Source organism: Aspergillus neoniger, assembly GCF_003184625.1.
Source record: "Aspergillus neoniger CBS 115656 unplaced genomic scaffold BO87scaffold_5, whole genome shotgun sequence".
Taxonomy (NCBI): Eukaryota; Fungi; Ascomycota; class Eurotiomycetes; order Eurotiales; family Aspergillaceae; genus Aspergillus; species Aspergillus neoniger.
The window spans coordinates 371,697-396,728 of record NW_020291133.1 but is presented as its reverse complement, the minus strand read 5'-3'; the positions used below and the strand labels follow the sequence as shown (position 1 = coordinate 396,728).

The window sequence follows — 25,032 nt, the reverse complement described above, 5'->3', positions numbered from 1 at the left end:
GGCTCGTGTAGAGCAATAGGCCCGTGTGCTTACTCTGTCCTCGTCAAGATCAATGGCCCAAGTCCAAGTTCTAGACCCACCCGCCCACACATAGCTGGTGGTGTAACCTTGCAGACAATGATCAGTCAGACCCAGTCAGATGCCATCTGATCGTATGAACGTAATGGCGCCCAATTGTCCCCATATAAGAGCCCTCTGATTCCGTTGGGCGAGTGTCGTGCAAGACCATGACCAATGGAACTCAGTTACTGGAACAACGGAGGGTCTAGAGTCGGATTGATAGAAAAGAAAGCCTCAAGGTCCATTGTTGAGAAGTCAAAGTCCCAACCCATATCGGACTGGGTAAAGTCGAGCAGGTCCTCTCCACTACCCAGGCTACCACTTGGCATGCGTAGGCCATCCTGCAAGGAGTTACCTTGAAAATCAGATAGCATAGAAAGACCTCCCCCGGCTAGGTCTGACTGCAAAGTGTCGGGAATTGGACCTTGGGGCTGATGAGCGACGCTGCTGGGGTAGCGTCGCACAGCACTAGCTTGGTCAATGTTATAGGAATTCCCTTTTAGCATTGCACCTGGCGACCATTCATACGATGGGTTAAGTTTTCTCAGGACGGTTTGTATAGCAGACATGGAGCTGGTAATCGGTTCTCCATGTCGCATCGATGAAAGACCTTGCAAGGCGGCGTGTATCCAAGGAAGGTGGGTGGATGCCAAATTTTCTCCATGCATTAGATCATAAATTAGGGCGAAGCTAGAGCTGCCCAGAAAATATCCGTGGTAGCGGAGTTCCTGGAGCGTCATCAGCAACCCTTTCTATTCGGCAGATGGACTGCGTCAAGACTCACCCGAACCAGTTCATTGTATATGGAAGCTTCGTATAAATGATGGATAGTCCTGCAAGCGGCACTGAGAGCTTGATTACAGGCTTCATTCAGCCATGTGGGGATTTCTGTTGGTCCCTTGGCCGTGCTGTTCCCTGGCTGTTGCGAGGATATCTTCATTTGGTGCTGCCACCGACCTCGAAAGATCAAGAATGGTCGAAAGGTCAATAGAATGGTATGATAATAGACTGAACCGTCAGCTTAGATCCCAGGTCCCAGATAATTTCAGAACATACGAGTTATTAGAACAGTCTGCCGTACGCCCAAGGTCCCCGGCTGAACCGGCTTATCAAGCCCAAACCCTAGTGCATGTTGCATTTTCGAGTCGTAACATCGCATGTCATCGGTAATTGATTTAGCAATCTTCCACATCTGCAGTAATGATTCATGTCGTCGGCCGTACATCTCATCGGCTGATCGGGAGAATATTTTCGATAGGTGGACTAGCACCTGCAAGAAGGGGTCCTTTGGTAGTGCAATTCCGATATCTTTTGCAGATAGGGATCTCGGTCGTCCAAGATGGAAACAAGTCCAGCTGTTCAAAGAATCAGTATACCACATAATGATAAACTCAGGAGTAACCGACACTTCGTAGAAGTACAATGACCAGAACGTGCATCGTCGTTCCTCAACACTATCAGCATCATCACTCTCGGCGGGTGCTTCTTTGTGTAGACCGGCAGAAATGGCCTTTCGGGCAGCTGCGCCCATTAGGAGAAATGCGGAGTTAGGTCTTCCTTGCTCATTCTGAAAATGGGCGTGCTGGCCAGAAGGTCAGTATTGTGTTGTTTGAATTCTGAACAGGCGTTTACTTATCATGAATAGTGACAGTTGTACAGTCTGAAGGTTCACCACGTCGTCAAGAGAAGAGATAGACGCCTTTACACGCTCGTATAGGATATCTCCCCAGCTATGGTGCTGTGTGCCTAGCGAGCCGGTGGCTAACCCCAGCAAAAGTAGTGATCGCGCCCATTTATCTGAGCGCGAATCTGGTGTTGGACGATACAAATGATCGAGTTGTTGATAGAAGACTTCCTTAGACCAAAACGGCACGAGGTGATACAACGTTGCCAAAAAGCGTTCCAGAAAGACCTTGGCCAAGTCGTAGGGTAGAAACAGCACATTTGCATCGGGTCCATTTAGGGTCTTGTTCGAATCATGCGACTCAGCCTGGGTTCCGAAGAAAATCCGACGGAAGCTAAACATGTCCAAGCCAGCTCCGGCTTCTTCAACTTCGCCCTGTGGCTCCTCCGTCTCCGCAGATTGGTTGCCGGAAACCAGGCCCCGGTAGACTTCGTGCATGAGTGCAAAGTGAGAAGTCGAGCCATAGTATAGCTGGACTTTGCACGATGGCGATGCCATATGCGTAGCGGAAACGCTGTTGTTGAAGGTCAAGCTGACGGAGGGATTTCTCCGTCGGGCTGGCTGCATCACCCCAGGAGACTGCTGCCGTGTGCCGTAGTCGGCCCGCGTAGCCCCATTGGAGATGTACTCATCATTCGCGGGAGCATCTGTATATTGGTGCTTCTTCTTGCGCTCTCGAATAACTTCGCGATAGATACATGGAGTATGGCGCAGTTCGCAGGTTTTGCACGGATTGACACCATTGCATTTGATCTTCCTCTTCCTGCACTCTTGGCACGCCTTGGGGATCCGCCAGCCTGAAGGCTGCGCTGGGGATATGGCGTCTGCCATTTGTAGCCGGCCAGCAAATTAGGGCGATAAGAGGCCCCGTTATACTCATAAAATCCGTTGCAAGGCCGTGTTGCTTCTCGGATTCATTTTTCCTGATGTTCCTGCGTCATGGACTGTTGGAGCCCCGAGCGGTCGGATTTATCGCACGTGAGTTTATCCGTTATTCCGAACCCCATTTAGTTTAGTCTCTTTTCGCATTTGGCACCTGACTCTCGCATTTTATCCCAGAATTAATCATAAACATTTATTGATTGCAAGTAATAATTCATCTATACTATAGAAGTCAAGACATCATTGTTGAAGTTGTTTCTATCAACAATATAGGGCTACTAGTACTACTGCTACTGCTACCTACCGGAATATATATAGGATCAATTTGCCAAGCCCCCACCTTCCGTCCATCGATCGAACTGAATGATCTAATGTCTCCCACCTCATCACCACTCCGTAATTTAGTGACTGGCGAATCTTATACCTTAAGCTCGAACGACTGTACCGAAGACTTATTCAGGCTGGTACATAACACTGTTAATATTAGTAGGACACCTGCAAGCCATTGTCGCCGGAATGTGAGCATTGCTTAGAACGGCTAATACTGTAGACAAGTCAATTTCCGGACGCCTTTGTGTTTGCTTAATTTTACAGTAGCTCTACATTAGAACTTAATCCAGATATCCCTGCTTATCTTATAAATTTCTTTAGGTACTTTCTAGTATAATCAATAAAAAGACGGAGAATTCGAATCTAGGCCAATATCTGGAGACTCTACATCAGCTCCATATATTTAGAGCATATTGGTAAGCTATCTAAATCGATCATAATCCACTGAAAACAGCAAAGCATCAAATAGTGTACCTAAAAGCCTTGTCCTCAACATCCGTATGATCCGAATCCACAGCAACCCCCATACGGCCACTCCCATCGCCCCTATCAACGATATACTCAAAGTACCCCTCGCTCGCTTTGCGATCACGCCTCCTGTTCAACCTCTTCACCATGAACACATAAACGAGAAATGTAAGGATTAAGCAAGCCATGACCGCAATACTCAGAATACAACCCTTCGTATACCTAGGAGCATCATCCTCTGTCCAAGCCTGCGGACTAACAATGCATCCAACACAATATGCAACGAAGAAAGCAGTTGATACGATACTTTTTTCGTGTTACCCTTCACATTACTCGCGATAATGCTGGCAGCGCTACTTATCAAGGAAGAGCTGCATCCTCCGAGCCAGGTCGCTACCACAATTCCCCAGTCTGCACCGCCGGAATATGGAAGCGTCATGAGCAATATTGATCCTAGGAGCGGGACGATGGAGAGACCGATGGCGGTGTAGACTCGTGTTCCGGGTATAACGCGAGGGATGATGGCGCCGATCCAGACGGTAATGAAGTTGAAAGCTCCGGCAGGTGTTCCGACGAGCATCGTTTTGTATGTTGAGTAGCCGAAGCCGTGTATGACGGTGGAGCTGTACTATGGAGTGGGAAGGGTGTGGGTTAATACCTGACCGACGTATTCCAGATGAGGAGGGCTGGCATACCTTCATTATGGGGGTCGTCACGGTGATACATATTCCCATCAGGCAATAGATCCAAGTCATCGGCGACAAGAGTGCCTCCTTGAGTTGAGCTTTGCTGAACACTGCATGGTCTCGGGTAGCGCGATCGATCGCCATGCGCTGAGTTGCCACTTCTCGTTCCTGTGGACTCAGGAACCAAGCCGTTGTCGTATCTCGGGGCATCAAGAAGATGAATAAGAGGCCAGTCGCGGAGGTTAAACCTCCACATATCAGGAAGAGGGAACGCCACGGGGCAAGTGACATGTGTCCCTTTCCGATACCATACATCATGAGGGCACCTATAATATCGGCTATACCGTTCATTGATACCCATGTAGCGACGCGAATCGGATGTTCCTTGCGCTTGTACCAGACACTCGTGATAATAATGAAAGCTGGCGAGACGGTTCCTAGTGGGATAGTTAGTCTTGGAAGCGGAAGGGTATATGAAGTGAGTCTTGCCTTCGGAGAACCCTAAGAAGAATCGCACCGCTGCCAGTCCCGCGAAGTTGTGAACAGCAGCCAGACACATATTTACCCCACCCCATATCACGATAGTTACTCCGACGTAGATTGTGATCGGAAATCTGGAGAGCATGATCGCAGCTGGGTATTCTGAACAAAGCTGGCCCAGATAGAATAACGAGACAGCCCATGAGAACTCTTGACCTGTTAGCTTAAGGTCACTTCGTAGACCAAACACCGCGGCTTGGTTAATTGTCTGCTTTTCGAGGTCTAGATAAACAAATTAGACTCGAAGGAAAATGAGTACCAGGATATTGGCTGACATTGGAAGAAATATACGAGCACCATCAGAGGCAGAATCACGCAGTCAAGTTTTCGAACGACCTTCCTCTCGATTTCGGGGTCAACGTTGTAGAACTGCGTATCATCTGCAGCTTCTAGTTGACATAATTCACTCTCAACTTTGTCGTCGACTGGCTTCTCCGGGCCAGGGTTTGCACGGTTCCGAGCCATTTTGTAGCGTTCGACAACTCGAAGAGTTAACGCTATATGGAGAAGGAGTTCAAAGGGAATTCAGAAGATCTCTCAGATATTGGCAGTGTGAAGACAACTTGCTTCTAGAGAGACATTTAAATAGTATCTTCGTCACCTCGAAAGAGGGGTACAGCGCTACGTCGTTTCTACCCCACGGGGTACCCCAGATTGAGGGGACAACGGGAATAGGTTCTCCGCATCTCTAGCAACTAACCGAGAAAACTAGGTCATTGAATACTCTGAGAGTGTACACTCAGGTAGCAAGGCACAAACCCTGGCCGAAAAAGTATATTGGGAGGCCTATATCGGTCTAATGTCAGAATGCCGATAGAGTGCATGGCCAAGCAGGATAGTGGCTCGGCACTAGGAGTTCGTTAAAACTATGTTTGCGTGCAATACAGTGATTCGGCGTCTATAGTACCGACAAGTCCCATACGCTCCCATGGATTTATTCGATGGTTCTCAGTTGGTGTCCGCTTCTTGATGCTCTGCACGCGGCACTCGCAACTCCAACTTTCATTGGCTCGGATAAGCTATCTAGTCTATCTTCATCATTATAAAAATGTAGGAGATCCCGAAATACATATGCAAATTTGTTGACATCGACGTCTTGGACGGATGGTCAAACACACGAAGTCGTCACTTTTGCTACACATTAATCAATGGATAAATGCCTACCACCCTTGTTAATGATCGAGTAGCATGGTCTTCATACAACCTCTCGCCTGTCGGGCAGTGAAAGCAACCATATTGGACCATTACTGGATTATATAGGCATGCAGGAGGTCTAATATTGTCATATTGTCGGATAGGTAGATAAACTATTATACACAATCTTTCATTGGGGCTCTAATTGAGATATTCAAAGCGGGGGCAAATGTGGAGCGAAGGTGATATTATACGTACTTTGAACTTTGCTATTCTGATTGGTGTAAGGGAGAGGAGGTATCTGTATTCGGTTAAAATCATACATTTTCGGGTTTGGGAGGTAGCCTTTGTAAGGTAAAGAGCCTTACTGTAAAAGAGGGCGGCACCATACAGAGCATCGGGAAGTTATACAGAAGCCGACGTCTTGCGGGAACACTCTGAGCATATATTTGGAAATGAATCGACACAAAGATTCTCTAGAGCCAAAGGTAAGACTAGATCGTCCCTACCAAAGCATTCATAACAGTTCTTGGAAGAAATGGCAAAGTGAGAAAGTATAGAAGACTTTATAATTTGAAGTTGTCCCAATGGGAAAGTCGGAAGGGAAAACCCCATTGTGACGCTACTGAACACCCATAGCTTGCTTCAACTTTTGTAAGATTTGCTTCGCTTGAAGTAAACGTGATCCTTCTAGGCATCCCCATGCGGAGGCCAGCTTTTCACACTTGTCAATGAGAACCTGGTCATATGGAAACTGGCGATTCTCGAGCAAGAGCTCCATGGCTGTCAAATATTGATTTTCGATAGCAGACTCAAGCGGTTCGAGTTGGAGGACCACGTTATGCTCCCAGGTTTCATCACCCCAACCCCAGAGTTCACCGCGGGCTAACAACGCTCGGATAACATCCAGACGGTTAAGGCTCACAGCACTCTCAAGCCTAATTATAGCAGCAACTGTAGGCTCGACATCTTCAGGCAGAGAATTAATGCCTTTGTTGAGAAGGTAAACTGCATTACTGGGACGTGACTCAACGCATTCGTAACCGTAGGCCGTGCGTTGCAAACTGGTCCCGTACTTGTTCAAAAGACTTGGTTTGACACTCAGAAGATATTCTAGAATGTCAGTACTGTTTGCAAACTCTGCAGCAATATGAAGAGCCGTGCAACGCTTTCCCTTAAGGTCCATGGATTTGTTGATGTCTATCAAATCCTCCTCAACCATGTACCGGATAAGCTTCAGAGCACAACTCGCCTGGCAAATGCTCCGAAAAAGCCACCCGACATTATCCGGAACTTTATACCCTTTGTCAAGAAGTAACCATGCAAGTGCTTCCTGAGACTTGGGGGGAGCAAAACGAAGAAAGTGCATTGGACTGAACCCATAACGCATGGTGCGATAGGGATCTGCGCCTCTATCTAGCAGCAGGTTTGCGAGCTCCACATCGCCATTGCGAACACAAAGGTGCAGCATCGTGCGACCGCATAGGTCAAACGCATTAGCAAAGACACCTGCATCCAGAAACAGCTTAACTGAATGATAAGCGCCCCCGTTGACTAAATCCGCAAAAACCTCCAGGTCCCTGTCGTGACCTTCGCGTAAGCGGTGAGGTATATCTACGAACCCTTCGTATTCATGGCTTACAGTATTGTCTGGTATGAGTTTGACGTTTGCCATATCGTAGTATTCCTGTATTGGAAAAGCAATTTCCTTTGCAATTTTGAGTAGATAACCACGAGCAAATCCATCAAGCCTCCTGTTCGTCAAGCGAAGACAACAAAGAACCTTGAAATCTAGGTCCTCGATGATATAGTGGATAATCTCTGAAGGTAAGTGAGAAAGCTGGGCTTGCATCTTGGGCTGGTTCATGAAGTCTTCGTATAAGGAGAACTGTAAGTCAGAAAGTGATTGAAGTCGCTTCAAAGCGATGCTGACAAGAGAACCTGACCTAGCATGCGGTATTTACATAAAGTTCACGTACTATTCGACTCCAATTATTCCATTGCTCAACTAAAACCCTCAAGAATGAATAGCTGCAACGAGTATCACCAGTATCTTTGCATGGGTTTCGGGAATAACATCCCTTGTCTACGTCATCTTCTGGAAGGTTCCTGTTATAGGGTGTTGCACGAGGATTAAGGGACACAATTCAACGGCAATCTCTTTTCATCTAGGTTTTCCGCAGAACAAGGCTTCTAAATTGTAGTTCACGCCAAAAGTTCTTCAGTTTCAGAACTATGCCGAAGCTTTGTCCGGGACGGCTAAGGTGATTGTTTGACACAGAACTGGGAAAGTCCCTGGCTTATTGGAATGAATAAAGAGTACTCTGTGGCTTTGTCTTACGCAACGAAGAGTTATTCACGATTGACATCATCTCGTCAGGTTCCGTACCATTAATGTACCCTACTGAGAGCAATCTCCGTGAATCTATCGACAATCTTTATTACGTAGTGGAGTTTACCATTCGCGCCTTTGGACCGACACGATAAGCGCTAGATGTCCAAAAGTAACTTTTTTAAAAAGGTGTAACCTTGCTATGTAAGCAGTCAATAAAAAGGGGCCAACTTGTCTCCATTTTCCTCGTCTTCCTCCAAGCGCAGCGAACTTAAGAAAGTCGCAGATCATCGAACATTTTTGAATAGACGGGCTAGGCAACTGGCTGGCTAAACAACCCGGGTGAATCTCAAATCCTCCGATATTGCTCACCCTTATGCAGAGGCTTTCACCTCGATGCTGACCACACTACGATCAATTTGGTCTCCGCTAGATGCTGTGTTTATCTTTCTCTACAACCTTCTGCCTAGCTGGAAACCTGGCACATTTGTTATCGAAGAAATGGAATCATCTTCGTCTTTGAGCCCCAAGGATGTAGGTCCCAGTAGCGAATACCCCTTGCTAGGACCCCCTCTAATGTTCATAGGCTATCCCAGCTGCTGCATATGAAATTCCCGATCACCCTCCAAACGTCGAAGTGAGAATTGTTCGTCCGTATTATCCTCCTGGCGTGTCCCAGATCATTGGCCGCAGTGGTCGACATTTTATCGGCCTGCTCAATGAATCAACCGTTCTCAAGTACCCATACATACCTGGCGATCGTGTAGGTATCGAGGTAGAGGCGGAGCTTCTCAATCTCGTCGGCAGCCACCCACGGATCATCGCCTCGAAAGGTCTCAATGAGCATGGCTTAGTCCTACAGTATGCAAGGAACGGCAACGTTTGCGATCGGTTCACAACGGGTCATAATATTTCCTTCGACCAAAAGCTCCGCTGGTGTAAACAAGCTGCGGAAGCCGTCAAATACATACACCAGAAAAGAGTTATCCACTGTGACATCAATGTCCGCAATCTACTGCTGGATGATAACTTTGACGTCTTACTTGCAGACTTTCAGGGTGTTTTGAAGTCGGAGAATGGCGAAAAACTGCTAGATGGGGAGTCTCGAGAAAATTCGAAAGCATACATGCCTCGCGTTCACGGTGACATTGTAAATGCCAAGACGGATATGTTTGCACTGGGATCTCTATTTTACCATATCATGATGGGACATGAACCGTTTCCGGAATTGAATGACTGGGAACATGATGAGGAGATTGAAGAACGTTATAAAAATGGCCAATTTCCTACTGATATCCATGCATGCTCTCATGTTACAAATAAGTGTTGGAGGCAGTTGTACGAGGCTGCTGATGAGATAATCTTTGACCTTTCTCAGATTCAGATGTCAAAGGATGCTGGTACTGAACATTAGGACAATAGATAGATTGCAATTCACAAATACGATTTTGATTTGAAAGCTCAATAATTCCACTTCGTACGGCAATGCTGTCGCATGATCAGAAGTTTTCATTTACCTTGGTTGCTACCAGAAGGCAAAGCCTCAGAGTTGACGAAACTCCATGAATCCATTATCAACACTTCGGACAGATTCCGAATCTCTTGGTTACGATTCCCATGTGCACATCCTTATACCCCCCGCAGTTTGGCTTGCCACAAGGAGGCCGAGGATCATAAGTGGTAATTGTATGCTTCGGCTGTGCAGTGCAATTGACATACTTGGTTGTGTTGACGAATCGCTCACACATGTTGATATGGGGAAAGAGAAGCCGTGCTGTGTATGATCTGGTTAGTCCTGACATGACTTCATGGATAGATGTGGCACTTACGTTGATGAGGAGCACTTGTAATGGCAATACTTAAAATGGTAGCTATCAATGAGCTTCGCAGATTTTGAAGTGGATATGTTCCTTCAAACGAAGAGTGGTGCTTGCATGGTATTTATGCACACCTGGGGCTTTCTCACTATGCTAACAGCAGATAACGATTTGGAAAATGCCATGACATTGTCAGGACACAGCCTGCCTGCATCGTGAGGACTTGAAAGGCAACAGCCGGAGCAATACATAATCTATACCAGTTCGTTTGAAGGAGAATGATCCAAGGCATTGAAATCATCACACAGGGTGTCGACGCGCTGACTGCTAGACAGAAAACGATATATCGCGTCTATCCGATCAGCCAATGGAGAGGTATGTCTCAGCAGACAGACTTGTCAACTAGACCTGCGTGCCCCGGCGCATTGTTGGAAGATTCCTGCTGCAGACGGCACTGTCTTTGATATACCCATGTTAAACATGGCATCCCTTGAAAGCGAACGGCAAACTATGAGTGCCTGCAGCTCCACAAGAGGCTCAACCCTAGCTGCATCTCTGATACATGGCTTCAATTCCAGCGATCATGATCTGTGGCACCGACATGTCCCGTCCCGTCCTGCCAGGTATAAGTGGTTATGAACCCATGATCCCTTGCTCGCCGTATTCACCCTAATTATGGAAATACAATCGATTCTCCAAGTGCCGATGTACTGCCGTTGTATGAAATGTGGCTGTCGGGAAATAGAGCCGTCAAGCATGTACTGGAGGATAGACAGATGAAGTAGAGACTGGTTGCTCGCCGGGGTGATATTAATCAGTATATTGCGTACCTCTCCTGACAGTTAGCCCTAGTACTCACCTATAATAGAATGTCTCATATGCCGAATCCCATTTTGGGGTATCGTGGAGTCAGTTTCTTGGTCCTTGATGATTATGTCTTTGGCAGGCATATTCTGTGTGGAAACAGATGAACACAGTATGCAGGAACAAGATTCCATAATTCAAATAAATCACAACTGCTGTAATAGCGCGAGCTGGTTATATTAAGTGAATAGCGCGGAATAATGTATACCCTTCGTCCGTTCGTGATCGCCTTCACGCTAGACCTAACACCAGAAGTATGAGAGCATGATGGCTATCCGGGAAGTAGTTAATAATGTGTTAGTTTATTTCTGTGTAGACTTTCCCTTCGTAGCGTTCTTTTGCTCTGGTTCTCGCACCGTCGAGAGTACTATCTCTTGTGATTTCTATGGCAGTGAGGTTTCACCGTCAACTCTCAACGCATTAACGTACTGCTGAAGGTTTTTAAGACAGCAAGTTAAGTGGATCAATCCCAGAGAACTAGTGAAAACACCATGGAAGAGGAAAGAGTCAGTACACGTGTGCCTTCTTGTATTGGTATAACCCGATCGATTGGAAGCTACTTCTAACTTCGCAATGCCCAGACCATGGAAAATGGACCTTCTCAAGCGCCAGGGTATCCAGAAGCCCTGCATTACAGGTTTATCCCCCCCAGTCTGGAGGGTCTCAATTTTGTTCCCAACTTCGGAGACATCGTTTTTCATGTGAAGGGCCAATTCCTAGCCTGGGGAGGAACTGCGGTCCTAGAACGTATGCCCTCAGGAAAAGTGGTCAAGACGCCGCTGCCGAACCCATACTCTCAACGCGAACATGAGCGCCATAGGAAAAGTATGCATATCGAGGCCATTATCTATGAGATTCTCCAAGATCATCCGCGCGTACCAAAATTGATGGATTGGGACCCAACCACCTGTTGCTTGACGATGGAGTATGTCGAGAACGGGAGCATTGCGGATTTCATAGGAAGGAATCACCAATCGATAACTGATACTATGAGAAGCAAATGGGCAAGACAGGCAGCCGAAGGTGTTCAATTGCTTCACCATCATAATATCATTCATTCCGATCTATCGCCTCACAATTTCCGACTCGAACCTGGACTTGAAGGTCTCGGATTTCGCTGGCTCCTCTGTTTTCGGTGCACCTGGCTCTGCTCTTCCCGGCACCCGCTATCGTGATCCACGTGTTGAGGGGTATGTTCTCCGGTTCTCAGATGACATCTTCAGCCTGGGATCAGTCATTTACTTCATAATGACTGGCAAGCACCCTTATCAGAACCTGCCCAGTGATAATGTCAAGTACCTCTTCCAGCGCTCCCAGTTCCCGGAGGTCGGTCACCTCTCATGTGGCAGTATTATAAGGCGGTGCTGGCTGTTGGAAGTGGATGCCACTGAAGTGTATGAATACTTCATCAGGCATAGATAATTGGATGGTTTTTGTATTTCCTAAATCCCAGCCAAACATAAGAGGTTCATATTTTGTCCATTCTCACTGGCCATCCGCACTGCACGTCATGGCAGTGTTCGTAACTGCTAATTGCAGCGATAGTAACTGTGTACCATATGCCTGATATCCCCTTACTGATGTGGGGAATATCGGTTGCAAGTTGCTGTCCCGACCGATAGACGCTCACCCTGCTGCTTGCAGACGCGTCAAGAAGTCGCGTTTCTCGCACAAAAAATTAACTACTCGTTCACGACCGATCATAGTGCAAGGCGAAGGAACCAGTATGTCATATGTCCAAAATGAGAAGGTTTGCACATTCAGCCTTCTATAGTTGAGTTAAACGTATAAAGCATTAATGTGAAGAGATTTAGCTACTAACCAATCCAAAAAATCAGATACTCAAGGTTAGATAGAAGGGTTTGTTTTAAGACGGCAGTAAGATGTGCTTTGTATATGCTCTTTTTGGCAAAAGGCCTTTTAATGAGGACCCTATATTGGTTTTGGCCAAGGCATGGAGAGATGTAGATGGTTAAGTTGAGCCACTGGAGGCGCGACTTTATAGCTTTGTTAGACCTTCCTTGAGTGAATCATAGAATTCAAAATGACTACAGTATTCGGGTTCACCATTTATCCGAGTGAAACATTCAGAGCGTCATGTGAATGATCCTGTTCACCATATTGGAAATCCCCTATATAGGCAATGCAATCTAGAGAGCACATTTTCGATGTATCCGATGTATCCCGCTACTATTCAAGGAGTTCTTGTTCGATATATTGTTTCTGTTATTGCTGTCACATTTTCGTCCCACGTTATGCTCTGAACAGCCAAAATCTGATTGGTTTGGCTGTTCTCTTAGGAAACTCATTTGTCCTGGGAAAGCATACCCTATGCAAAGAGAACATTGGAGCGGAAACCAAAACCTAAGGCCACTTAGCATGACTATTGGTGTAAATTGAAGTACGTAGAGCTATCATTCAATAGAAATAGACCTATTGATTCAACTGCTGGGCTTGGCATTCCAATGCGCGGTGACCCAGAAAGTTAATTTGGATGAGAGAAGAGTAGTGAAGTCATCCGTCAGATGACTCCCGCAGTTCCAATTTTCTCATATATACAGCCAGACATAAGAAACTATTGAATACTAAAACCATACACCGTCCATTTTGAATTGAAATTTCTCGTTTCATCATGTTCCCAAACCTACAGAGCTTGTCCGAAGAGGACGAATATAAGGATAACCCGGCACCTTCCGGCCGGCGGCGGTCGTCTGTGGTTCCACCTAGCCTGCAGTTCCTCGTCGATCAGGACTCTCAGCAAGCTAGTAATGAGCCCGCTGAGTGGGAAAAGTCATGGGATCAAACGTATGTTTCATATCTCGCTGAGTGGTGAGCCAGTAGGTCTTCTAACCCCACCAGGACTGAAAACCCAGAGCTTTGTGATTTCTTGGATCGAGTCTCCTCTCGAGATCCAACTGATCCAGACCGACAAGGTGGGGACAGCATGAGAAGGGGTTTTTGAGTTAAAAGAAATCTCAGATCACGATCTCAGGGACTCAACGAATCATGTAATTGATGTTGCTGGAGCGTAAATGTGATTGCTATTCTCCAATTTGTTGAAATTGCCAGACCCAATGGATTTTAGTTGACAATGTGATTATAATTGTCCTCCCTTGGTAGTAGGGTCGCTCAGCTGAGTGTTGCTACGCTTAATGCGTGAAAATTGCTGTAGTCTGTAGCCAAAAAAAAAAAAAAAAAAAAAAAAAAAAGAAGTGCTATTGGGAGCACAGCTCAGAAGGGGGACAGCTCCTGAACTCGGAATACCCGAGTATCCATCGAGACATTTTGTGTACAAGATGCTAGTGGGTCGAACCGGAGGAAATGGCATGTTCCAATAGTGATGGCATCACCACGTCAACGGATGTGGAAAGACTATAACCTAATAAGCTTCAGCTAGCCGAACACTCACCAATCGCCATACATTTGACCCACAGCAAGTGGGCCATATCAGCCCATCAGAATCGGCCCATTTTTCATCCCTCCGATTAGCAGCGATTCTGACGTCTGCCCCGGACACCAGGATATCATCTCCACCTGGTCTACAATTGGGCTACCAGTGGGTCTAACTTTGAAATCTCTCGCAATAAGATGGCTTCATCCTTCTTTCTCTTTCACAGACATACCACAATATTCACACATCCTTATCCAGGCCCGGTGCCCGTCTTGCAGAGCATCTTCTTTGCCACAGTGTGACGGATATAGGTCAAATCGTCATCTGTGCCCTTACATTCATTGTTTCACCTACGGAGTTCTTCCGTAACCCCAGACAATGGACCGTCGCCTCACAATTGCATCGCAAGTCGCTGTCGCGGCAGTGGCTGGCTATTGCATCTACAAGGCCTTCAATGACAGAAAGCAACAACAATCCCTGAAGGATGCGGTGCCCAAGTCGTCTACTGCTCCTTTGACACCAGAGCAGATCAAAATCATCACGGCCACAGTCCCTGTTCTTCAGGAATATGGCACCAAAATCACTACTGCCTTCTACAAGAACATGTTGACAGCGCATCCTGAACTCAATGCCGTGTTCAACACCGCCAATCAGGTCAATGGCCACCAAGCACGTGCGCTAGCTGGTGCACTGTTCGCATATGCATCTCACATCGACGATCTCGGGGCCCTTGGTCCCGCCGTTGAATTAATATGCAACAAGCATGCATCTCTGTACATCCAAGCTGACGAGTACAGAATTGTCGGCAAGTACCTCTTGGAAGCTATGAAGGAGGTGCTTGGAGATGCCTGCACCGATGAAATTCTCGATGCGTGGGGTGCCGCATACTGGGCCCTGGCCGACATCATGATTAACCGCGAAGCCGCACTGTACAAGCAGAGCCATGGCTGGACCAACTGGCGCCAGTTCCGGGTTGCCAAGAAGGCGCCCGAGTCGGACGAGATCACCTCGTTCTACTTGAAGCCAGTTGATGGCAAGCCACTTCCACCTTTCAGGCCAGGACAGTACATCTCAGTTAGTGTTCAGGTTCCAGAGTTGAAGTATCCCCAAGCCCGCCAGTACTCGCTCAGTGATACCCCTCGCTCGGATTACTATCGCATAAGCGTGAAGAAGGAAACGGGACTCGATCCTCGTGCTCCGGGTGCCAAGAGACACCCTGGATACGTCTCCAACATTCTCCATGACATCATCAAGGAGGGTGATCAGATCGATGTATCTCATCCCTATGGAGATTTCTTCTTGTCCACTGCTGAAGCTACCCATCCGATTGTTCTTCTCTCCGCCGGTGTCGGTATCACACCCATGATGTCCATCCTGAACACCATCACTCAGAAGAAGCAACGCAAGATCCATTTCATTCACGGATCCCGTACGACCGATGCTCGCGCCTTCAAGAGCCATGTTCGCAAACTGGAAAACGACATCCCTGATATGCAAGTGACCTACTTCCTCAGCAAGCCAGCTGGCAGTGACCAGCTGGGCGTCGACTACCACCACGCTGGGAGGATTGACCTGCAGAAGCTCGACGGGCCGTTTCATCTGTATCTGGACAACCCTGCTACGGAATATTACGTCTGTGGCCCCGACACATTCATGACGCAAATGGAGCAGGCTTTGAAAGCCTATGGTGTGAGCGATGACCGGATAAAGATGGAGTTGTTCGGTACAGGTGGTATTCCTCATAACTAGAACACTCTTCTGTTCTGGCTTTTCTGTACTATACATTAGTTGAGATGTGGTGATCTTTTATGATACATAACGAATTGATTCCTATAACCATAACAGACGCCTCTAGAACGAAAGTAATTCACTTGTTTCTTTGTGTTAATCCATAAAGACACAATGTTTGTGCTTCAACTTATACAAAAGGAAGAGGAGAAAGATCTCAAGACGTCAGGGTTCATCCTAGACCGCATGTAGCCAGAGACACAAATCTTACCCCAAGAACAGCGTCTATCACGTCCCAGTGCTCATCCGCCCCATCCATATTTACTTCATGCCTATCAGCATACAAACGAGCGCCTAGAGTAAGCATCCCACCGGTAACTCTCTGCCCATCTACATACGCCTCGAACGGGTACCGAGTTCCAGGCTGAAAGTTGAGGCCTGGGGTATTAGCAACAATTTGCCCTTCCGCGGTTGGCCTGAAATTATACTTGTTAGATTGTCCAGGAATGTTCAAAGACGGTCAACTTCTTACATTGGCTGCAGCGCTCCTTCGAAAACCGTATTGAGTCTTATTTGCACGCCTTTCTGCAATCGTTCGTCGCTTAACGACGGGTCCACCATGGCCAACTCGGCAGTCAACTGGGCGTTAGGGGACTTTGTCAGAATATGATCCATATGGTGTTCTTTCCCAGAAACCATATAGATAAAACGGCATGAGCTCGGGATATTTGTTCTCAAGATTATCGAATGCAAGCGACCGGTCAACAACTTTCCGGGTAATATGGACTGTGAACGGAGGGGCCAACGGATCCGGCATCACAGGCTCACCTGTCGGATCATTCGCTGGAGGCTGCATTTTTGGTATACCCCTGTCCATGCGAGCAGTGAATTGTTCTGCTTGGAGAAGGTCATTGAGATGTTGTCTCTCAATATTGCCGAGGGTGAAGATTGAGTCTGGGTACGCAGCACGGAGTCTCCTATACTCTTTCATTACTTGGTCGGGAATCGATGCCTCAAGGATGAGCTGGCGGCGATGGTTGGCCATGTTGAACATAGGAAGATGGACAAGGAAGAAGGTTATACCTCCTTGCATGATGAATCCGTGGTGATCGGGGTTTGGTATATTACATTTCCGGCATCGCTGCATATCGTCAATGGTTTGTTTTTGAGGGCAGAGGGTCGTAGAATACTTACCTCAATCTCTTGCTTTGGAATGTTCTTGAGGCCATTCGTCATGGATTTAAGAAAATCAGGGTCAGATGGCCAAGGACTCATTGTTACGCTGACGAGGGACTTTAGGTCTCCGACAGCTTCTTTTCCGAGGCCTAGTCGTTCTTTGTATGTTTCCAGGGAGTCGCCGTATGTGTTGGGAGACATTTCGGTCTCGGTGAGGATTAAGGGTCGTTCATCGGTCTCTGTATCGTCGCGGGCTCTAATCGAAAGGCGCTGAAAGATTCGCGTGTTCAAGTAGTTTGCTTCATTCTGTGGACATTGTGTCAGTAGGCAGTGTTGGCGGACGAGGTATGGAAATCCAGGTCCTGACCACGTCTTTATTGGGAACGCCGTTCATCCTGAAATTGAAAGCAAAGGAATTGATCATCAAATCACTTCCGATCTCCTTGAACCTTTTAAATGTATCTGGATCAGATTCAAGATGAGAGTTAGAACGGTTTATTATATGGTTTCGAATCCAGTTTCTTTGTTCTAACACTGGTTTGGATGTCCAGGGAACAGTGCCATTCTGTTCGGCTGGAAGCATGTTGAACGGCACGACGACGAGATCGTCGTCCCCTTCACCGTCATCGCCGATGGTCATTGTAGCGACATGGCAGTAGAGCTAGAACGCAGAAATTAACTCAGAATTATAACCCCACTGAATGACATGTCACTCACTTTTACGGAGGCAAATAACGCCTTCCCCAGCAGCAGACCATAACCCGCAGAGTTGAGACCAATAGTCTCGTGATAGAGCCATACAGCTACCGGGGCTGCTCCAGGCTTACTGCCCTCCACACCGTATATGCCCATACTGTCATTTTCGTCGCCATTGTGATGGATTATTGGACTTGTCCAAGTAATGAGGTACCGCGTCCTCTCGTCACGATAACACAGGCCTCCTGCCAGGTAGTGAATGTATCCGGACCTAGCCACCCAGTTAGCATGGTAGCTTTCTTTGCAAGAAATCGACGTAATTATGAGGATAAATCGTGATGCTATCTGCGGAGCCCAAGGACCGCAGCTGCGCGACGGTATAGGGCTTCAAGACTAAACTAGTAGTGACCGGCGTTGGACTCTCAGGGGGTTCAAGCGTAGAGGCAAAATACCCACCCCAGGCAGCATCACAGTGTACAATAAAAGATAACCCCTTCTTCATGTACACCTCCCTCAGCTCTATGATTCTCTCTCGCGGGTCGCACGCCCCATGTGACGTAGATCCTATCATGGCGATCACTCCGAAGACGGGAATCTTCTTCATATAATAGTACTTGAGCTTAGCTTCTAGATCTGCCATGTCCATCCTGGCGTAGCGGTCAACTACGCCATTGACGAACCGATCGGATCCCAGACCGGTAATTGCTAGTGGATGAGGTGATTAGATATTGACGAAATGATGGGTACGACGTGTGGGCCTACCTCCCCCTTTCGGCCACGAGTAATGTCGTGTGCTGTTGATGAAGAACCTTGCTGGTTCCTGGATATTGAACGCCCGCTCTAGTGCCTCCATACCAATCGTCTGCACCAAACAATTCTTCAGAGCGTACTCAAGGAAGGCTGGTGAGATTCCGTATTCCCGCGCTAAACGAGTTGGTAGATCTAGCACCTCTGAGGGTGGGAGGTTCAAAAGGTCCCATCCTTCGAGGTCCTTGAAAGGTCGTCGAAGTCTATTTGCATCTTGGACTTCGAACGGGGGGTGAGCCGTAGTCAAAAAGTGGAGCGGGTTGCTTCATCCATTGCAAGTTTCAGGGACAGCGGGTAGAATTTGAGATTTCGAGCTATGAAGTTTGTGAACTTATGAGCGGAAGTTCGGGGCATTTTCACCACGACATACCTGCCCAAGTTGCCTCCAGGTTTGCAACAGAGCCATCCTGAGGTTTGTCAGCTACTAGATCTTACAGATAGGAGAGGTAGAGAGTACGCAGGTAATATGACCCCAGCCTATAGCCTTTTCAGGGTCGCCACAATCAACGTTATAGCCAACCATCTTACACAGCTGATTGCCGACTTTATGCTCGATATGCGTCGTATAGGGGCTCGACTCCGGGGTGACGTTGTTTGGATTGTACATCATTGCCGCAATGTCTTATCATAGTCTATTAGCGGGTGTTGAGCGAATATTGACGTATTATGGGTCAACTTACATCCCAAAGTACTGGCCATAGTGGTATCCATATTCATATGGGCATTGTAGAGAGTAGACCAGAATGGAATAGAAGAATTTGCCAAATTGCCCATGACCTCAGTGAGCTTGTCACCTAGAGTAGTGATGCTTTGCCTAGCACTGGGATGTTCGATCATTTCCCGTGTGATGAAAGACGCATCGGTGTTGTCCAGACTTCTGCGACCCTCAACGTGTTTGGTAACAATATCAAGGATAAGTGCCTTGAAGCCCTCAAAGTTCTCTGCCTTTGGTCCTAAGAACCACGAGCTCACCCGACCGTTCTCAGAATGTTGGTTCATCTCAGCCATTGTGGTCGTTTGATCCTTGTTTGATTCGTAGACGAAATTTGTGAAAGATATTGAAGAACAAGGAGCATGGATTATAACAGTTCATCTAGTATCAGACTCTAAGATATAGCTATGAGTCTTGCCGTATTTATTGTTTAGTGAGGGTAGCCCATGCTTACTCTCCTCAGGAAGAGTTGCAATTATCCCACTTTAGAACCCTTCTCTCTGTCCAATCTCGGGTAACACAAACAAACAGATCCACGGCACACGTCAAGTATATTGAGACCCTTAAAGTTCAGAATCCTTGGGAAGTCCCAAGTATGTGGACTAATTTGGCATTAATCATATGCGAAAATCCCTCTGTCGCCGCAATGCACCCCAATGCAACTATCCCAGCTCGGGAATTGGGAAAAGGGGATGACAAGCGATCAGTGGGGCTACATGTTATGCCCCAAATTGATCGCCAAGTTATAGTCTGTAACTACGCCAAATAATGAATTTAATAATATCTGAGGGGTTAGGGCCATACAAGGATCATCAGATTTCCATAAGCAGTAGGCACATGCTGAGGTGAGAATTGTGCTTGGATACATAATACGACTAACCCAACTCATGGTTGAGGACAACATATTCTTGGCTTCTCATATACAGGATATACTGTAGCGGTAATTATCTGCACCAAACTGTGTATACATAAAAGGCAGGATCGGAATACACAACGATAAAAGCAGAAATGCAGCGTTTGGTTGGGCCTATACCATCCGTAGGTCTTGAACACGGCCCTCGCAACTCTACTTTTCTTTACTAGATCCCTCAGCCAGAGGACCTTACCCCTGCAGCACTGTTTACTATCATCAGCAGGCTTAATTGGTGAGAAAACGAAAGTCGGCTCCATAGCGGCCCGTGCATAAAGCAACCTATCCGCTAATTGTTGGGTGATTATTGGCCCAAACAAACTCGCTCCGACGCCGATCATGAATCACCCAGATCCAATCCATACACACAGTAAGCAGCGGAGCTGGTGGCCTCAGCTGAAAGCCTGCTGGTCGATACTTCTGCCATTTGTGGTATGTTGAATTAGCCTTAAAGCAGTTGGAGGGTTACTTCGTCTGCAGAAGTCACACTATCAGACGATCTATATCCGAGCAAGGCCTATTCTAGCTTCTGAATGAGGTTAATGTGGACCACCTCTTCTATACATGTAATACTATGAGTAGCCCTACTTATATGGCACATTATAGCACAGCTGTATCTCCAGATCTACATTGACCCATTCTTGGTAGTAGTTTCCACGTTCGGATACTCCGTCACACACCCACTTCGAGAATCAGGCATCATCATTATTTTAGTACTTTTTAGTACTCTGCGTTCTCTGTATCCTGATATATGTACATGCATGGAACGTGACAAATCAAATTGGTTTTTTTGGTGCGCAGATCTTCAGCACGGTTGAAACATGTATCGAACTCATTTGTTCAGAGACAACTATGCCCTTGTATTTCGGGAAATGCTAGAGGAACCTCAATATCCTGTCGTTTTCCTTTCTCTTACCTTTCGTCCAATCTTCTGTTTTTCGCCGTATACTTCACTCTAGCAATGAATTTTACTTTCATAATCACTTGCCGAACTATAGTTGTCCAAGGAATAAGAGCCATCCTAGGCACTCTGGGCACCCTGGCTTAATCTGTATAATCGAGTCATACCAATAACTATGGAATCTATTACATTTCCGGTTCAACCTTGCCTACAACCTAATCCCCGCCGGGACGCTCCAAGGGTCTCCCATGCGTAACCGAGAATCTACCATTGACTCTCAGGTATTGCAGGAGTCGGTTAGCTTCAAAAGTTCCACATGGAACGCTGCGTTCTGTATATAAAATATTCGGTATCCAACTAGGGGGAAAGAAGGAGCCTTCATTTCGACAAATTCACTGGAATTGAACAAACCTCACTATCGGTATACTTACACCACATGCACCCCCTCCACCAAGGGGCAGACAGGGGCAGTCCTCAAATAAACGCCCACAATCTCAACTCGCAATGATAGTTTTCTTGTGGACAAAGCACTTACTCAGACGTATGTATTTATTCTGCCAAATGCTCCATATGCTCATTTCCGTGCCGTATCTAGCCATGCCACTTAGCCCACATCAACTTATGAAATTGACCGGCTTGATTTAGATCCAGCATTGATTGCTCTTCAACCTCTACAGTATCAGATGCAAAAACCCGCCATATCTTGGATACTGAACAGCATTAGTACTATTGAGCCTTCAAATGTCAAAACCATAGTATAATATGCGGAAAATCGCTTTTATTGGCATGCCGTATATCAGGGTTGTAAGTCGACGGTCTAACCATCACTACCCCCTTTTGTGATATAAACTGTTCGATGGACATCAGATTAAAGATACATGTATAACAGATTGCTCGCCACCACCCTTTATGAAGTCTGAGAGGGTCGATGAAATTACGGAAAGCACAATGCTCCTTCACAAGGATGCCGCGTAGTTAACTATTTTGGGATGGAGGGCATACTGCGCGGTATAACATCAGACAGCACTTTAGGCTATTTTGAGCCACAAATTTCCCGTGGGCTGTTCTTATCAGGACTTTAACTAGGTTGTCATTAATGGTTGTGATTCGTTGATTAGGTTGCAGAACATAAAGCTATCTAATGGCTTACGGCCGGCCTCGCTAACGTTGCCACTTTCCGAGCCACCTAAAAAATTTTCTGTTGGCGGATCTCGCTAGATTTTCCTTCTTCGCCCCGCCACGCTACGTATACGTACGCTACCAAACACTTTAATCTCCTGCACCAACGCATCGATCTATCAAGCATTCTTCCCGGCTTGATGATTGCCTTCGGGCAGAGATGCGTTCACACTTTGGCTGGTAAGGTGCACACCAAGCCCGGCCCTGTCCTTCCCCCTTCTCCCGTTCAGTCTACATAGATTATCGTCATAACATTTTATCTAGCGTGACATGTAGACAACGTAAAGTGAAATGCAACGAAGAAAGGCCTATTTGCGGCCCATGTGCCAAGTCCTCCCGTGTTTGTGTCTTCTCCGACTGCATATTCCGTCACTACAGCGCCAGCGACCTTGCTGCCGATGATAGGGGATATGCTGATCCAGATGAGAAACAAACATGGGTCAAGATACCATCTGATCGTAAGCTAGACTCCTGTTCTTCTGTCTATTGCCGAATATCAGAAGGATGATCAGCCAACGTGAATCGGACAGATGCTAAGATTTCCGCAGTCATCTTTATCCAGGTCAAAGACCCTTTCGCTGACGATGAGGAGCCAATACTTCTCCTGGACAAGCATCGCTCAATTGTCAGTACACCGATAACTCCTGTTACTGAGCATGGTGTGATTCCGAGTTCTATTCACAGTCCCGCCCTGCCTGCAGAGAATGGGGTTTTGACAACAATCTTAATACGACATTTCAAAGAAGGTCCTAGTCAATGGTATCTCTACCCGTTCGACTGAATGAACGATGAACTGACAGTCCTTACAGGTTAGACTGCTTTGACACTAATGCCTACTACTCCATCAAGGTGCCTGTTATCGTGGCTACGCGGCCCATGTTGAAGGCTGCTGCATGTGCCCTTGCCGCCAAACATCTGCACCGTATGTGCCAGGGAGAACCTCGTCGGATCTTGCGGTTACCCCATCTTCGAAACAGCGCCCTTAAATGGGCCAATGGAGGGATCGACCTGAAATATGAATCAGTACGCCTGTATGACGAGGCTATAGGATATTTGAAAGAAGCGATTAGACTGGAAATTCCGAACAATCGGCGAGACGAGATGTTCGCTGTTGTTGCCATTCTATGCATGTATGAGTTGATCGATGCTCCCAGCACCGAATGGCGAGCCCATCTAAGTGCCCTGCCATTCTTGTATTGCGGGACATCAGATGATTTCAGCTCGACATCCACTTTGCCAAACTCTTTACTGCACATATCCCGCTCGGTGTTTTGGAGTCTTGTGCGCCAGGACTGTCTTTCTGCATGTAGGTTAATCATTTACAACTTCTATCGACTGCATCCTACATTTGATCGGATACTTATCATGGAACAGTTATCAATGAAACGCAAACTCGCCTCGACCTTTCCGACCTCGTCATCTGGCGCAACTTTGGCCTTAACATCTCCACTCACGGCCATCTCTTACCTCCATCTGTCTCCCCTACAACCGTGAACACTCCCATTTCCTCCTCTCCGAATCCTCATACCTCCGTCCCAACGCACTGTACCTGGCTCGAGGAAGATACCCTCAGCAACGGCTTGATTTGGATAATGGGCAAAATTATCAACTTCATCACGAGCGGTGACGGAATTTACCCAGGAGACTATGAAAGCCCCCCAGGCCAGCGTCCATGTTTTGGCACTACACAAGAGGACCTCCTGGAACGATGGAAGCGACTAGAGTTTGAGCTGAGTGCCTGGTATGACACCTTGCCCGAATCCTTTACCCCGTGCTGTCGTACACAACTATGTCTATCCAATCTTGAACCGACATATCACAAAGGCAACCCAACCCCTACAGAAAGCGTCGGAGATGTAGATACAATCGACGCAATTATCTTCACCATCCCCATGTGTGCCGTCACCATCCAGACCTACCACATGGGCCGCATTCTGCTTTTGAGCAATATGCCGCAGGAATCCACGGCTATTCGGTCAACCGTAACGGCAAGACTGCGCCATTATCGCCAGATCGCCGGGTTGGTGGTGAATCATGCGCGGGAGATCTGTGGGATTAGTTTGGCTGGGTTGCCGGATGCGATACTTTCGCATACGGTGCAGCCGTTGTTCGTGGCGGGACAGTGCTTCGAGGGAGACGAGGAGAGGCGATTAGTAGTTGATCTGTTGCGACGTGTGGAGAGTGATACTGGATGGGCGACAGAGTATCGGGTGAAGGAGTTGCAGAAGCAATGGGCGGATGGGGGATTGCGGTGTGGGAGATAGCCAAAACCATTCCAATTGTGATTTTCTATGTACTTGCGGTGTATCTTGGATAGCCGGCACATTGTGATTTGGTAAAAAACGCAAATGTGATGCATCTGATGCAATTGGGCCTTGCAGACATGATTCGACGCAGATAGCAAGATTATCATCACCGCATCCCATAGTACAGATAGTGGGGAGACCCTCCCACAATGAAGAAATTTTCCCGAGACAAGTCTAGACTCAGTTTCTATTCACTCCACTACGCTTCTTCCCGCGCCCCTCAATTCATAGGGCAGATAGATGATACCCGATGGAAGTGGATCCATGCAATTAACCACGAGGAAGTCTTCCCGAGAGTAATCTTTCCGAGCCGCCGATTCTCGCCTATCGCGGTTTTATCGTGCTGACTGCGTTTGTAGATCACGACGCCTACAGATTTTTAGGGCCCACGAAGATGGTATAAATGAGGGAGTAGGGTCTGAAGAATAT

At 47.1% G+C, this 25,032-nt stretch overlaps 10 protein-coding genes across 10 annotated transcripts; 5 read left to right on the top strand and 5 right to left on the bottom strand.

Annotated features, from left to right (window-relative positions):
* Positions 1-245: 245 nt before the first annotated feature.
* BO87DRAFT_394027 (Zn(II)2Cys6 transcription factor) lies at positions 246-2,575 on the bottom strand (the record flags this gene model as incomplete). Its single annotated transcript, XM_025625092.1, has 4 exons — positions 246-788; positions 845-1,068; positions 1,117-1,642; positions 1,718-2,575. 4 exons carry the CDS (start codon positions 2,573-2,575, stop codon positions 246-248), a joined length of 2,151 nt encoding a protein of 716 aa, XP_025483242.1.
* An 842-nt stretch (positions 2,576-3,417) lies between these two features.
* Positions 3,418-5,219, bottom strand: BO87DRAFT_448315 (MFS general substrate transporter; the record flags this gene model as incomplete). Its single annotated transcript, XM_025628293.1, has 5 exons — positions 4,926-5,219; positions 4,611-4,872; positions 4,120-4,564; positions 3,732-4,052; positions 3,418-3,672 (listed from the first exon to the last, which is right to left on the bottom strand). The coding sequence occupies exons 1-5, from the start codon at positions 5,113-5,115 to the stop codon at positions 3,418-3,420; spliced, it is 1,473 nt and encodes a 490-aa protein (XP_025483241.1). The 5' UTR covers positions 5,116-5,219.
* A 1,187-nt stretch (positions 5,220-6,406) lies between these two features.
* Positions 6,407-7,636, bottom strand: BO87DRAFT_394025 (ankyrin; the record flags this gene model as incomplete). Its single annotated transcript, XM_025625091.1, has 1 exon — positions 6,407-7,636. One exon carries the CDS (start codon positions 7,634-7,636, stop codon positions 6,407-6,409), a length of 1,230 nt encoding a protein of 409 aa, XP_025483240.1.
* A 794-nt stretch (positions 7,637-8,430) lies between these two features.
* On the top strand, positions 8,431-9,530 carry BO87DRAFT_404145 (kinase-like protein; the record flags this gene model as incomplete). The annotated part of the gene is made up of 2 exons (XM_025625834.1): positions 8,431-8,650; positions 8,703-9,530. Exons 1-2 carry the CDS (start codon positions 8,513-8,515, stop codon positions 9,528-9,530), a joined length of 966 nt encoding a protein of 321 aa, XP_025483239.1. The 5' UTR covers positions 8,431-8,512.
* A 1,758-nt stretch (positions 9,531-11,288) lies between these two features.
* BO87DRAFT_404144 (uncharacterized protein) lies at positions 11,289-12,702 on the top strand (the record flags this gene model as incomplete). Its single annotated transcript, XM_025625833.1, has 3 exons — positions 11,289-11,303; positions 11,379-11,822; positions 11,902-12,702. The coding sequence occupies 3 exons, from the start codon at positions 11,289-11,291 to the stop codon at positions 12,217-12,219; spliced, it is 777 nt and encodes a 258-aa protein (XP_025483238.1). The 3' UTR covers positions 12,220-12,702.
* Positions 12,703-12,849: 147 nt separating this feature from the next.
* BO87DRAFT_185722 (uncharacterized protein) lies at positions 12,850-13,304 on the bottom strand. The gene has a single exon (XM_025618444.1). It carries the CDS (start codon positions 13,176-13,178, stop codon positions 12,948-12,950), a length of 231 nt encoding a protein of 76 aa, XP_025483237.1. The 5' UTR covers positions 13,179-13,304; the 3' UTR covers positions 12,850-12,947.
* Positions 13,305-13,397: 93 nt separating this feature from the next.
* BO87DRAFT_373430 (uncharacterized protein) lies at positions 13,398-13,881 on the top strand. Its single transcript, XM_025622550.1, has 2 exons — positions 13,398-13,602; positions 13,657-13,881. The coding sequence occupies exons 1-2, from the start codon at positions 13,430-13,432 to the stop codon at positions 13,757-13,759; spliced, it is 276 nt and encodes a 91-aa protein (XP_025483236.1). The 5' UTR covers positions 13,398-13,429; the 3' UTR covers positions 13,760-13,881.
* Positions 13,882-14,325: 444 nt separating this feature from the next.
* Positions 14,326-16,029, top strand: BO87DRAFT_327413 (flavohemoglobin). Its single transcript, XM_025620183.1, has one exon. The coding sequence runs from the start codon at positions 14,567-14,569 to the stop codon at positions 15,935-15,937; it is 1,371 nt and encodes a 456-aa protein (XP_025483235.1). The 5' UTR covers positions 14,326-14,566; the 3' UTR covers positions 15,938-16,029.
* Positions 16,030-16,451: 422 nt separating this feature from the next.
* On the bottom strand, positions 16,452-19,603 carry BO87DRAFT_456103 (group II decarboxylase; the record flags this gene model as incomplete). The annotated part of the gene is made up of 10 exons (XM_025628701.1): positions 16,452-17,057; positions 17,111-17,398; positions 17,460-17,541; positions 17,626-17,753; positions 17,810-18,059; positions 18,151-18,493; positions 18,551-18,814; positions 18,966-19,002; positions 19,053-19,216; positions 19,276-19,603. The coding sequence occupies 10 exons, from the start codon at positions 19,601-19,603 to the stop codon at positions 16,563-16,565; spliced, it is 2,379 nt and encodes a 792-aa protein (XP_025483234.1). The 3' UTR covers positions 16,452-16,562.
* Positions 19,604-22,655: 3,052 nt separating this feature from the next.
* Positions 22,656-24,771, top strand: BO87DRAFT_185686 (uncharacterized protein). The gene is made up of 5 exons (XM_025618443.1): positions 22,656-22,755; positions 22,836-22,922; positions 22,982-23,056; positions 23,107-23,603; positions 23,672-24,771. The coding sequence occupies exons 2-5, from the start codon at positions 22,882-22,884 to the stop codon at positions 24,559-24,561; spliced, it is 1,503 nt and encodes a 500-aa protein (XP_025483233.1). The 5' UTR covers positions 22,656-22,755; positions 22,836-22,881; the 3' UTR covers positions 24,562-24,771.
* The last annotated feature ends 261 nt before the right edge of the window (positions 24,772-25,032 follow it).